Source organism: Solanum dulcamara, chromosome 5 (assembly GCF_947179165.1).
Source record: "Solanum dulcamara chromosome 5, daSolDulc1.2, whole genome shotgun sequence".
In the NCBI taxonomy this organism is placed as follows: Eukaryota; Viridiplantae; Streptophyta; class Magnoliopsida; order Solanales; family Solanaceae; genus Solanum; species Solanum dulcamara.
In genome coordinates, this window is record NC_077241.1 from 15,979,036 (window position 1) to 15,993,056 (window position 14,021).

At 38.3% G+C, this 14,021-nt stretch overlaps 1 protein-coding gene across 1 annotated transcript; it reads right to left on the bottom strand.

Annotated features, from left to right (window-relative positions):
• Positions 1-1,428: 1,428 nt before the first annotated feature.
• On the bottom strand, positions 1,429-13,664 carry LOC129889063 (methylthioribose-1-phosphate isomerase). Its single transcript, XM_055964176.1, has 9 exons — positions 13,420-13,664; positions 13,174-13,229; positions 12,597-12,755; positions 12,381-12,480; positions 12,044-12,186; positions 11,736-11,841; positions 2,287-2,425; positions 1,929-2,197; positions 1,429-1,770 (listed from the first exon to the last, which is right to left on the bottom strand). The coding sequence occupies exons 1-9, from the start codon at positions 13,495-13,497 to the stop codon at positions 1,696-1,698; spliced, it is 1,125 nt and encodes a 374-aa protein (XP_055820151.1). The 5' UTR covers positions 13,498-13,664; the 3' UTR covers positions 1,429-1,695.
• Positions 13,665-14,021: the final 357 nt, after the last annotated feature.

Sequence of the window (14,021 nt, forward strand, 5' to 3'; positions counted from 1 at the left end):
TAGCCAAAGATCTAGCTCGTTGTAGTGATGTGAATACCAATAGGCCTCAATCCAGTTCTCACTCTTTTTTTAAAATATATCTGGAATTTCTTGTGGTCACTTAAAGAAAGTAATAAGTATAAACATTTGTTTAGGAAGTGCATTCTAAATGTCTTACTAGTTAACGCTACCCTTTTTAAGAGATTTGAATTATATTTGCAACGGTTGTAAGGTGTGTAGTTTAGAATCAGAAACAGTTGATCATCTACTTTTCAGGTGTTCGAAAGCTTAGTTAGTATGAAAATTGTGTCCTATCAATTGGCCTGATCTAGACAATATTATTGACTTCTCGAGTTGGTGGCATGCTTTATTTCACAATACTTATCAATACCCTGATTCCATTGAGTTACTGAGACTGAGTGTGTCCGTGTGTGTTCACGCACTTTATGGCAATTGTGGAAAGTTAGAAATTCTTCTTGTTTATGGTGATAGATATGAACCTAATCAAATAGTTAATAAGGCTCTGTTTGATTTCATGAATATAATGATGCTTTGCTAACTCCATCAGTTTTGACTTGTATGTCTAGTAGAACTAAGGATGGAAATATTACTACAGCACAAGATAGGATTGTTGTTTTTAAAAGATTCAGGCTTACGCATGGAAAAGGAAAAGGCGAGCATTGAAATGGCAGTTATAGACAGTTGTGGTCATTTGCTTCATGTCCCTAGCACTTCTATTCAATTTGTGGGAAAGACCATCATTGCTAAAGCACTAGCAATTTGACAAGCATTGGAACGAGCATTACAGAATGATTGGTCAAAGGTTTATATCTTATCAAATGCAAAGAATGTTGTACAAATGCTACAGAAAAAATGATAGTGTCATGGAAAATAAATACTACTTGGGAGAATATATGGAGATTGATGGATTCTTTTAAAGCGATCAACTTTGCTCATATTCCTCGCACATGGAATATACTAACTCATAATATATAGGTTTGTTTGTTTCCCTTTTACATAGGATGTATTGGGATTCTGATTTTCCAAGTTGGATCGTAAAGGATGCACATGTATCTTATGAACATGTAAAACTTATTATGAAGTAATAAAATGCAAGTTTTTTGGGGGAAATAATCATCCAATTGCTGCTTGTATTACATTATTATTTCATTATACGGACAATCTAATGCGTGTGCTCTTAAACCACTTAACATGAATTTAACTATACCTTTTTAAAGGTAAACACCTCCAACCCTAATTTCTTCCCCCACCCCTACTCTGCACCAATCCCTAAAGAAATATCTTCATTTGCAAATGGCTCCATCCTTGCTTTATTTTAACTAAATTGGTAGTTACATGAGAATGTAGCATTTGGCTCACCTGCCCATTTTGAGGGTAATTTTCTCAAATTCAAATATCCAAACAAGAAAAAAAAAAGGAAATACCAACTAATATTGAAATTGCCAATCGTTTTCATTTATACCGATGCCAATGGGGAGATTGGGTTTATTTCACTAAGAAGGCTCCATTAGTGTACATATTACTGTTACTTCATAATAATACAATTTTTCCATGCTCATATAGGACCACAATACATTAACATTATTGGAGTGAAATAGATGTTGCCTTGCGAGTACTTATTGCTCACTGTAAGATGGAAGGTTTTATCAAAGTTTAAGAAATATCAACTAAACAAACATTTTAAGAAAACCAGCATCACGAATTTCCTGATGTCTTGCGCACAAACCCAGCAATATCAAATGTGTCCGTCCCATTCTTCGTGATGACACCCTATTCAAATAGTAGTCACTTGTCAGGTTAATTATTCGACTTATTTGATATTGTCAGAACATAAATAGTGTGGTGTTTGAAGTTCACCAATATACACAGTTCAACTGTGGGATAGACAGAAAAATGGGAATGAGAGGCAAATATATCAATAGACTGACCTTTTCAGTGATGATTCCACTAATCAACTTAGCTGGGGTGACATCAAATGCAGGGTTCCAAACCGAAATACCAGAGGCAGCAACTTGTTCACCTAGTCCTCCTCGTGTATGTAACAGTTCCTTTGGAGATCTTTCTTCTATCACAATTTCTTGTCCGGAAGAAAGGGATAGATCAACAGAAGTCAAAGGAGCTGCAACGTAAAATGGTATATCATGATGCATGGCAGAAACAGCAAGGTTGTAAGTTCCGATCTTATTGGCAGTATCACCTGCAATAATATGTATAGCTCTCCGTAAAACACTATGTGGTTCGAAAACCAAAAGGCACATGAAAAAGTAACTCATGAGTCAGAAGTACCATTTGCAGCTACACGATCAGCTCCAACAATGACAGCTTTCACGCGACCAGCATTCATCAATGCAGCTGCAGCTGAATCAGCTATAAGGGTAGCTGGGATGTTTTCATGAACCAATTCAAATGCAGTCAATCTGGATCCCTGATATTACATAGAGAAGATATGATAAAGTATCTTTCTCCGGCTGTCTCCGGTTGGAGGCCACATGCAGAATGGCTCAAATGCTAGTCAGACGAAATCAAACAAGCAAAGAAGCCTTTCAACAACGCAAATCAGAAGTATTGTCCACCATCAAATTTCAGTTGAACGTATACTATTTGGTATCTGATTCTTCAGAATATGATTCCTGAACCTGTCGTCAATGAGAATATGAATATATTGATCAAGTAGAATCTTTCGAGTGACATGATTCCCAAGGTGATCTGATGGGTTTCAGAAGAGTTTTTGAGTTTTGAAAGTTTGACCAAAGCCTCTATTTGGGTTGGCGAGGTTGAATTCGAGTTCTAATAGTTTCACTAGATTCAGAGGTTGATTTATGACCTAGTTGGAGGTTTGGCACAGCTCTTGAGGCATTCGAGGGCTTTTTAGACCCTAGTTCTAGCATTCTTAAGCTTAGAATTGACCATGATCAATTTTTGGTCAACACAACCTCGAAATGGTGATTTGATGATTTCAACATGTCCAGAATGTGTTGTATGATCAATTTGCACCATTGGTTTGTGTTCGGGAGGTTCCGAACGAATTCCAAGGGCCCGTTTTGAGACTTAGGCTGATTTTGACATTGTTGTCATTTAGTGCAGTGCTCTTTCTTCATGTTTGGCGGAGAACCGCCACGTCCGCGAAGAAGGATGTTTGTGGGTCCTCGCATTCATGGTTGGACCTTAACGTTCGCGAAGAGGTATGGGTTGGGTCGGGTCATGTTTGTTCATCGCGTTCGTGGGGATGGGGCTGCGTTTGTGAGGGTTTGGGTCGGGTTGTGGCTCGCATTCGCGAAGAACACTTAAGACCTAGGCACATTAAATTCTAATTTTGAACCTAGAATTCCTAATTCAATTTTGGGAGACTATCAGCTCGAATTGGAGAAATATTTTAAGCTATTTCAAAATTTCATTGCGGGGGTAAGATTCTAACTTCCCTTTTGGTATTTTTCCATTGACTTGTCGTTTATTTAGTTGATTTATCACATATAGGTAATGGAATTCAGGGATTTTTCTCCTAAAGTTAAGCGAATGTAATTTGATGATGAGGGTCGATTCGAACCCATTTTCGATGAAATTTCATATTTGAGTTCCATGTCTTATGGATAAACTAATTTCGAAGAAAGAAATCTTCTTAAATTGATGAAATGTGGCCCAAGAACATAGTTTGAAAGTAAATCTATTATTGAGGAGGCTTGTAGCCTATGGTATTTGTGGTGAGAAAGACATTCTTATATACTTGTTGCATTTGAAACTTACTTTATTACTGTGATCATGCTTATACATTCATTCTCATGAATAACAAGATTGGTACTATGGAAACAACGTTTGAAAGAAAATATTTATAGCCGGCGGGAAATGGTTTTGAATGGTTTTACTATAAATGGTATTGAGGAAAGTGTTGATTATTGTCCGATGGGAAATATTTTCAAAAGGGACCCACCTCACAGTGTATTCTGTGGAGTGGGTGTACACCGGTAGGTCATTGGTCATTGCATTATATATTATAATTCACATTGCATTGCTCCTTATTGATTGTCTTTGACTGGATTGTTGGGTTCTTCTAAGTGCACGGTTCTTTACAATCTTTATGATATAGTTATTTCCCTTGCTCAGTCGGCCTTATAATGCCTACCGAAAACCGTGTTCTTGAACTCATACTACTTTTACTGCATCTTTACTAATGCAGATCTTGGTACTAGCGGTCCCTGTTGATCCAATCGTTCGAGGCTGTTTTTGATTCGAAGTTGTAGTGAGCTCCTTGCGTCCGAAAACTTGGCCCAACTTCATCTATGTTCTGTCTTTTCTACTTTTAAGAAAGTTTGATGTATTAGACGTTGTATTCAGTACTAGTGAGCTTTTATACTGATGACACTGAGTCTTGGGATGGCTTCATTTCAGCATTTCCTATTTTTCTTTATGAAAAAATTTGGGTTTTAAGAGCCCGTTTGGATTGGCTTTACCCTTTTCAGCTTTTGGACGTGTTTGCCTAATGCTAACTTTAAGCCAGAAAGTTCTTAAAGTCAGTCAAAAATGAAAAGTTAGGATTCCTAATTTTTTTTTTCTAAGTGCTTAAAGTCATTTTCTTTGACCATGGAAATTACTTTTATATCTCTTATATTTCAACTAAATTCCCAAACTACCATTTTTATTCTTTTAACCCTAAAATTCACATAATTTTCCTCATTTAAGCACTTTTATCCAAACACTCAACTGCTTATTTATAAAAATAACTTTCAGCACTTTAAAGTTCTAAAAGCACTTCATACATAAAAGTTACTTTTTTTAAGCCCATCCAAACGGGCTCTAAGACTATTTACCTTTACTGAATATTTATTCCACATTTATTTTTAATGTTTCTGTGTTTGTGAATGGTTGGTTTACCTACCGGCTATCGAGGGTTAGGGTAGGTTCCATCATGTTCTTGAATATTGGGCCGTGACAATTTAACACTAACCAAACAAAAGTTACCATCAATATAAGAATATGTTATAACTACCAAAGGGATGAGTTCACTTAAGATACCTAGAAACACACTTCACTCTTACAACAACAACAACAACAACAACCCAGTGAAATCCCACAACATGGGGTCTGGGGAGGGTAGAATGTACGCAGACCTTACTCCTACCAAGGTAGGACGGCTGTTTCCTGGAGACCCTCGGCTCAGTAAAAGCATAAATGCATAAAAAATGTTAGATAAGAATAGAAAATTAAAAGCTTTATGAGAAAAACAACAAACAAATAACAAATAGATAACAAATAAATACAAATAAATAAAGACTAATAACAAATAACGATTAAATAAATAATGAAAGCGTCACAGGTAAAATTGAGTAATCAAAGCATAGAAAGTAATAAATAATAACAGAAATAACAGAAATCAGAAGTCAAAGCGCAAGAGATCGTAATGCACTACTACACCTATGAATAGAGAAGAATAACGAGACTATGAACTAGACTTCTACCCTAATGTGGGTCCTCCACACCCTCCTATCTAAGGTCATGTCCTCCGTAAGCTGTAACTGCGCCATGTCCTGTCTAATAACCTCTCCCCAATACTTCTTCGGCCTACCCCTACCTCTTCTGTAACCATCCATGGCCAGCCTCTCACACCTCCGCACTGGCGCATCTGTGTCTCTCCTCTTCACATGTCCATACCATCTCAGTCGTATTTCCCGCATCTTGTCTTCCACCGAGGCCACTCCTACCTTGTCCCGAATAGCCTCATTTCTAATCCTGTCGCTCCTGGTGTGCCCACACATCCATCTCAGCATTCTCATCTCAGCAACTTTCATCTTTTGAATGTGAGAAGTCTTAACTGGCCAACACTCCGCCCCATACAGCATAGCCGGTCTAACCACCACTTTGTAGAACTTGCCCTTAAGTTTTGGTGGCACATTCTTGTCACATAGCACTCCGGAAGCGAGCCTCCATTTCATCCACCCTACCCCAATACGATGTGTGACATCATCGTCAATCTCCCCGCTGCCTTGCATGATAGACCCAAGATACTTGCAACTACTTCTCTTTTGGATGGCCTGAGCACTAAGCCTAACTTCAACGTCAACCTCCTGAGGTGTCTCACTGAACTTGCACTCTAAGTACTCTGTCTTTGTCCTACTCAACTTAAACCCTTTAGACTCCAAGGTATGTCTCCAATCCTCCAGCTTAGCGTTAACTCCGCGGCGAGTCTCATCGATCAGGACTATGTCATCCGCGAAAAGCATACACCATGGCACCGCACCTTGAATTTGTCGCGTCAATCCATCTATCACCAAGGCAAATAAAAAAGGACTAAGAGCTGATCCTTGATGCAACCCCATCACCACTGGGAAGTGCTCTGAGTCCCCTCCTACTGTCCTTACCCTGGTTTTGGCTCCCTCGTACATGTCCTTGATCACCCTAATGTATGCCATAGGTACACCTTTAGCCTTCAAACATGTCCATAGTATTTCTCTTGGGACTTTATCATAAGCCTTTTCTAGGTCGATGAATACCATATGCAAGTCCCTCTTCCTCTCCCTATGCTGCTCCACCAGTCTCCTCATAAGATGGATGGCTTCTGTAGTTGAGCGTCCCGGCATAAATCCAAACTGGTTCTCTGAAATAGACACGTCTCTCCTCACCCTCATCTCTACCACTCTTTCCCACAGTTTCATAGTATGGCTTAGTAGCTTAATACCTCTATAGTTGTTGCAACTCTGGATATCTCCTTTGTTTTTGTATAGAGGGATCATTATGCTCGACCTCCATTCTTCGGGCATCGTTGCCGTTTTAAAGATGACATTAAATAACCTAGTCAACCACTCCAAACCTACCGAGCTCGTGCTCTTCCAAAATTCCCCAGGAATCTCGTCAGGTCCGGTTGCTCTTCCCCAGCGCATCCTACGAACGACACTCTTAACCTCCTCGGCCTTAATACTCCTGCAATACCCAAAATCGCAACGCCTCTCTGTATGTTCTAAATCTCCCAACACAAAGTCTCTGTCCCCTTCCTCATTCAAGAGTTTATGGAAATAGGACTGCCATCTCTGTTTAATGAGGGTCTCGTCTACCAATACTTTTCCATGCTCGTCCTTAATGCACTTCACTTGGTCCACATCGCGTGCTCTTCTCTCCCGCGCCCTGGCTAGCCTGAACAATTTTCTATCCCCACCTTTCTCTTCTAGTTCAGCATAAAGGCGTTCAAAAGCTGTTGTTTTTGCCGTCGAAACCGCCGACTTCGCCTCCTTTCTCGCTATTTTATAAAGTTCCCTATTCGTCCACTTCTCCACCTCATCTGTGCTTTCTATCAACTTTGCGTACGCCATCTTCTTTGCTTCCACCTTTTCTTGCACTTCTTCATTCCACCACCAGTCTCCTCGATGCCGACTACGACTACCAGTCGAGACTCCCAACACTTCCCTTGCCACAGTCCTAATACAACTAGCCGTCCTATCCCACATACTTGTCGCATCCCCATTACTATCCCAAGCCCCCATGGCCTTCAACTTCTCTCCCATCTCCAAGGCATTTGCAGTGGTCAAACTCCTCCATCTGATCATAGATCGATCATCCCCGACCCTCTTATTCCTCATCATCTTGATCCCTAAATCCATCACCAAAAGCTTATGTCGGGTTGTAAGGTTTTCTATCGGAATGACCTTACAGTCTTTGCACAGACCTATATCGACCTTCCTCAAGAGTAAAAAGTCTATCTGAGTCTTAGCCACCGAACTATGGAATGTTACCAAGTGGTCTTCCTTCTTTGGGAAACTCGAATTGGCTATGACCAACCCAAAAGCTCTTGCGAATTCCAAAAGTGAAAGGCCTCCTACATTTCTGACCCCGTAGCCAAAGCCTCCATGCACATCATCATACCCTCCTGAAATAGACCCGATGTGTCCATTAAAATCCCCTCCCACGAAAAGCTTCTCAGTAGGTGGTATACCTCCCACTAACTCGTCCAAATCCTCCCAAAAGCGCCTCTTATCCTCCTCTCTTAAGCCCGCTTGTGGCGCATAAGCACTAATAATGTTGAATGTGCTCCCTTCAACGACCACCTTAATCGACATCATCCTATCGTTGACTCTCCTAACCTCCACTACCTGATCCCTTAGATCATTGTCTACTAAAATGCCTACCCCATTCCTATATTTTGATCTACCTGAAAACCAAAGCTTATACCCGTCTACCTCCCTAGCTTTAGAACCTACCCATTTGGTCTCTTGCACACAAGCTATATTAATCTTTCTCTTCTTTAGAATTTTAACTAGCTCTATGGATTTGCCCGTTAACGTTCCAATATGCCAAGAACCAACTCTCAGTCTAGACGCTCCTTTAACCCACTTACCCCTCCTTACCCTCGTCCCCGACCCCGACCCCGTCCCTGAATGAGAACATGACCTTAATCTACCATCACTATCTAAAGCCACGAAAATATGTAGGAATTAATAAATTATTCAAAAATCTAAAGTTAGCAAAATGCAACGATAAGTGTATGAACAAAAATATAGATAAACCGGAGGTACCAACTCCAGTTGAAAAGAACCTGATTCACGCCGAAAACACTGTTCACACCGGAAACACTGTTCACGCCGGAAACACTGTTCACGCCGGAAATACTGTTCACGCCGGAAAATGGAAAACCGCGAGACGACGCCGGAAATCAATAGATCTAGGCCAAGTCTGAACAGATCTGGAGGTATTCGTTGAAAAACAAGCAAAAGGAAAGAAAAGAAAAAGAAAGAAGAAGAAGAAGTAGTGCAGTATAAGGGAATCTTCTAGTGCAGCAGTAAATGTGGCTCAAAAATTGCTTCAAGTTGCAGGTTCCTTCTTCTCAATCCTTCAGAAGCAGAATTCACCAATAGAGCATCAAGGATCTTCTAAAATATAATCTCCTCAAAAGTTGGATATCAAAAATTATGTTGATGCCATCCATAGAAAGATGGGACGTACTATAAAATCTAGGGTTATGATTTCACAATTAATTACCATAAACATTTATTACGACACAGCTAAAAACTTAGCAGTATAGGGATAGGGAGAGGAAGAGGGGTTTACATATGGTGGAGCAGTATAAAGAGCGGAAGAGGGATTTACACATGATGTTCATTGATCAAGAGAATGCTTATGACAAAGTCCCAAGGAAGGTTCATTGGAGATGCTTGGATGCTAAAGGTATACATGTGGTTTACACTAGAGTGATAGATGACATGTACGATGGAGCCAAGATCAAGGTGAGGACAGTGGGAGAAGACTCGGAGAACTTCTCAATCATGATGGGTTGCACCAATGATCTTCTTAGCCCATTTCTTTTCGCACTAGTTATGGATGAACTGATGCAACATTTCTAAGGTGAAGTTCCATGATGTATGTTATTCGCAAATGATATAGGATTGATTGACAAGACTCGCAACACTGTTAATGATAGGTTGGAGATTTAGAGACACTCTAGAGTGTAAAGAGTTGAGTTGAGCAAGACCGAGACTAAATAGAGTGTAAGTTCAATGATGCTACATGAGGTGGCGTGGAAGTGAGGCTTTATGCTCCGGTCATCCCCAAGAGAAGATGTTTCAACTATCTGGGGTCTTTAATTCAAGGTAATGGGGAGATCGACGACAACATCACACATCATATTTTGTGTGGGGATGGGCGAAATGAAGGCTTAGCTCTGGAGTCTTGTATGATTAGAGGGTAATGTCAAAACATAAGGGTAAGTTCTAAAAAGTGGTGGTTAGACTGAGTATGTTGTATAAGATAGTGTTTCGGCCGGTCAAGAATCACATGTTCACAAGATGAAAGTTCCGGAAATGAGAATGTTGAGTAGGGCTGGTCATAAAATACCGAAAACTGAATTACCGACCCGAACCGGCTATTTCGATATTCGATAATTTGGTTCGGTATTCGGTACTGAAATATAAAATTTGGTATTTCAATTTCGGTATTCGGTATTTCGGTTTTGGTATTCGGGAAATACTGAATACTGATTTATTTTTATTTTTTAATTTTTAATACAAAAAAACTGGAAAAAAAAAAGAAAAATTACCAAAAAGAGAAGAGTTTAGTAAAAGGAAACTATCTCATTTTTTCATTTCCCTTACCATTTTTATTTCAACTTTCTCACGTTTATAGCATACTATATGCACACTTTCAAACACATACATTATGGATAACTGCTAAAATTTAAATTCATGTACATGTAAAAATTATAAATTCTAATTTCAAATTTATGCAATTGGTTAAGAATTCTAATTTCACTTTGCATGATTCACCACGTTAGTTATCTACATAAACTGTTTGGTAGTTACATTGAAAACGAAAAATTCCAATTCTTTCATATCTTTGCAGGAACTAATTAATAATTAGTGCAGTGATGTACAAATTTTGGATAATTCAAAGAAAAACATATGTATAAAAATTATGTGTGATATATTAGAGATTTTTTTTTCACTCTTTTTCATCATTTTTATTACATGGTAATATTTTTTTTATTCTGTATTTATTCATAAATTATTTTCTCTTTATTTACGATGTATCATTTCTCCTCCGTAGAATGTGGCTTCAGAGCAATTTCGGTTTCGGTATTCGATAAGTTAAAATGCATATATTACTTAATTATGGTGTAGTAATAAAAATGTAAGTTAAGATATGTATTCTTTAGGTTAATGTAAATATTAAATGCGGATAAATTTTTATTGTACATTAACTATTAAAAATATATGGTATTACCGAATACCGTACCGAACCGAAGTTTGATTTACCGATTACCGAATTACCGAACCGAAGTTTGAAAGTTCGATATTTGGTATATACTTTGAATTACCGATTACCAAATTACCGAACCCGAACTTTGAAAATACCGAACCGAATACCGAACGCCCAGCCCTAATGTTGAGGTGAATGTGTGGCCATACTAAGAGAGATAAGATTAGAAACAAAGATATCCGAGGCAAGGTAGGAATGACCTCCGTGGTGGATAAGATAAGAGAAGAGAGAATAAGATGGTTTGAACATGTGAAAAGGAGAAGTGTACATACCCCAATAAGGAGGTGTGAAAGGTTGGCAATGGTGGGCATCAGAAGAGGTAGAAATAGGCTGAAGAAGTATTGGGGGAGTTGATTGGACAAAACATGGTGCATCTTGAGCTTACCGAAGACATGACCTTAGATAGAAGGGTTTGAGGTTGTAGATTAGGGTAGAAGATTAGTTGGTAATTGAGCATTCTCTCACTTTCCTGCGGGATAGGATTGGTTGTAGTATTTGAACCTTCTTTCTTACCAGTGGTATTAGCACTATTCTCATTTTTTTATTCTTCTATTTCGATTATCACCTATGTTTTTTGTGCCACAGTTATCACATACTTGTGTTGGCATTACTGTTCTTTCCACTATATGTTGTGTGCTGCTCCAATTTCACATTATTTCGTTGTTGTTACAGCTATCATTTCTCTATTCTCTTTTTCAAATTGCTTGGAAATACTTTATTTTAAGCCGAGGGTTTATCGGAAACACTTCTCTATCTCTACGAGATAGGGATAAGGTCTATGTACACTCTACCCTCTCCAAACCCAACTTGTGGGATTAGACTGGGTATGTTGTTGGCTATAAATTAGCATTACTCTGCAACAGTTAAGAAAATGCAAAAACTCTATTTCCTGCAGCCTAGCAGGGAGAATATGCACAATGATCAATAAGTTTATTGCTATGATAATTACGGGTTGACTCTACTAGGGTTATTAAAATTAGAATAAACTATAGGCCATGCACTACCTGGTTGAATGGACGTGTTTCTGTGCAGTATGCCCTTTCTAAAGCTCCGTCAGCATAAAGTGCCCGGATAACACCAAGAGCAGTTCCATATCCAGCTGTGGCAAGACTGTTGAGAAATACGAATAAAATAAGAATTACCCCATCTAGATATCTAACCGTTATCACAATTGCTTTCGCTAATCTTGTCACAGAATTATATATTGCAATATCCGGGAAAAACAGGCTATGGAAGAAGACCATGCTAAGCCAAGTAGGACAAGAACCAATCAACCATGCAAATAAAATAGAAAACTAGAACTGGGGTTCACCTTCCTGTGTTGCAATGGGTCAAAATTGTTATATTCTGAGAGTCTGTCAGGTAATTCTTAATAAAACTAGCTCCATATGAACCAATTGCCTTATTGGAAGTAACATCATCCTCCAGCATAACTTCAGCAGCTTCAATGTAAGCCTGACAGAACAGACGAGAGTTAAAGTGTCATGCAACAGACAAAAAGGATAAGACAAGTTATACTACATTTCTATGGTGAAACTATCCCCAATTAAGTTGCGCCCCTCTTCCAGTCTAGTCTAACATTACTGATGAAATTGTTAATATTTAGGCAGGAGAGCTGAGTATTTGTCAAAGCAAGACAATGTTACTACCTGAAAAACTGAATTGGCTTCTTTGGCTGTGGCAGCAGCCTTCCTTATAACTTCTTTAAGCTTTACTGCAGCATCTGAAAGATTAACAGCTGTTGGACGACTACATGAAAATATATATATATATATCATTAGATCCTTCAAAGAACTTGAACAACGTAGAACTTTGCAATTAAGAGATATAAGCAGAGAATATTTTTGTAGTCCTACATAAATTACCTTGAAACAAGAAAATCCAACTTTTTACTTAGGAAAACTGATGCATCATCAGAAGTCCCATCAAACGAAGCTAAGTTTGAAACTTCTACTGCCAAAGACAGTGCAGCAGCTATAGCAATTGCAGGTGCTCCACGGACAACCATTTCCTTAATTGCATCCCTAGCACATATGAAGAAGGCAAGTGAAAGAGGAGGTCACTCAATATTCAAGAACCTTCTTAGGCATCACAACAGTCAGTGAATCAACATAAAAGTAAAGAGGAACAAGATCTTTTATCAGGGAAAACATATGCACTAGAAATAGCAACAGTTATGTTTTATCAATCAACAACACCTCAATTCCAAACAAAATTGAGGTTTGTTCTATCAATCATCTACAAGAATTCCACTTTATTAGTTATATTGCAATACTGCTTTGCTTATAAATCATTTGCAATATTGCTGCACAAGAACTTTTGACATACATAAAAAATAGTGAAATAAACTACGCAATACAAGAGCTCAATAAAACAAATTAAACATAACTGATCATGGTTCCAAACCAGTCAACGAAGAAGAGAAAAGAGGGGGAAAATTACCAGCCATCCTTTGTATCGCGGATATCCAAATAAAGGGTCTCTAGGGGGAGTTTTCTCTGCTCAAGAAAAAACTGAAACGTTAAGTAGTCACTGGCAAACAACCAATTACTCAAAACATGAAAACAAGAACCCTAGGAATCGGCAAGTTCAGTTTCATTATAAAGTTACAATCTTGTTCATCAAACTTTACTGATTCGAGTGTAATGAATATTGATTAAGGAATAAAAACAGAGTATAGAATAATACTTGATCAAGTAACTGAAGTGAGCCACGCCTATAACAGATGGAAAGCAGAGTTTTGTCTCCTTCACTTGCACTAGACATAGCTATAGAAAATGTGTATAAAAGCCCTAATTCAACTTGTGTGGTTGGTTGCCTTGGTGAGGGACCAAACTTATATAAGTGAAGAAGAATCGAATGATAGGGTCGACATAAACAGTTTTCCCATTAAAATTAGAATAAGAATAAACAGCATGAAACACATGCTCCAGGCCCCACAACTTATTCCCTTTCCAAATTTGAAATTTTGAACAAGTTATTAATTTGGGATATTAATTGGCAAAAGGTCAAAATTACCATAAAATATAAGAAATGGAACAACTCTGTCCTCTATTAAAAGAGGACGAAATGATTTGGTAGTCCTTGTACTGGATTTATAAATTGGACTCTTGTGTTTTACAAAGTTTCAATTAGACATTTAAATTCGAACAAAGTAGAAATTTTAAACATTTTAGTTAGCGTGGGTTCCTCACTCGATCTAATATAGATGACATCATATTCATGTCCAAAAAAAAATAAGCCACATCATATCCATCTCATTAATTTAATGACCACAATGATATTTTTAT

Excerpts from the sequence above, each read along its gene's own strand:
- LOC129889063 (XM_055964176.1), bottom strand. The coding sequence starts at position 13,497 with ATGTCTAGTGCAAGTGAAGGAGACAAAACTCTGCTTTCCATCTGTTAT. Across the intron at positions 12,481-12,596 it reads TTGGATTTTCTTGTTTCAAG|TCGTCCAACAGCTGTTAATC; the intron begins GTAATTTATGTA and ends ATTTTCATGTAG. Across the intron at positions 11,842-12,043 it reads ACCCATTGCAACACAGGAAG|TCTTGCCACAGCTGGATATG; the intron begins GTGAACCCCAGT and ends ATTTCTCAACAG.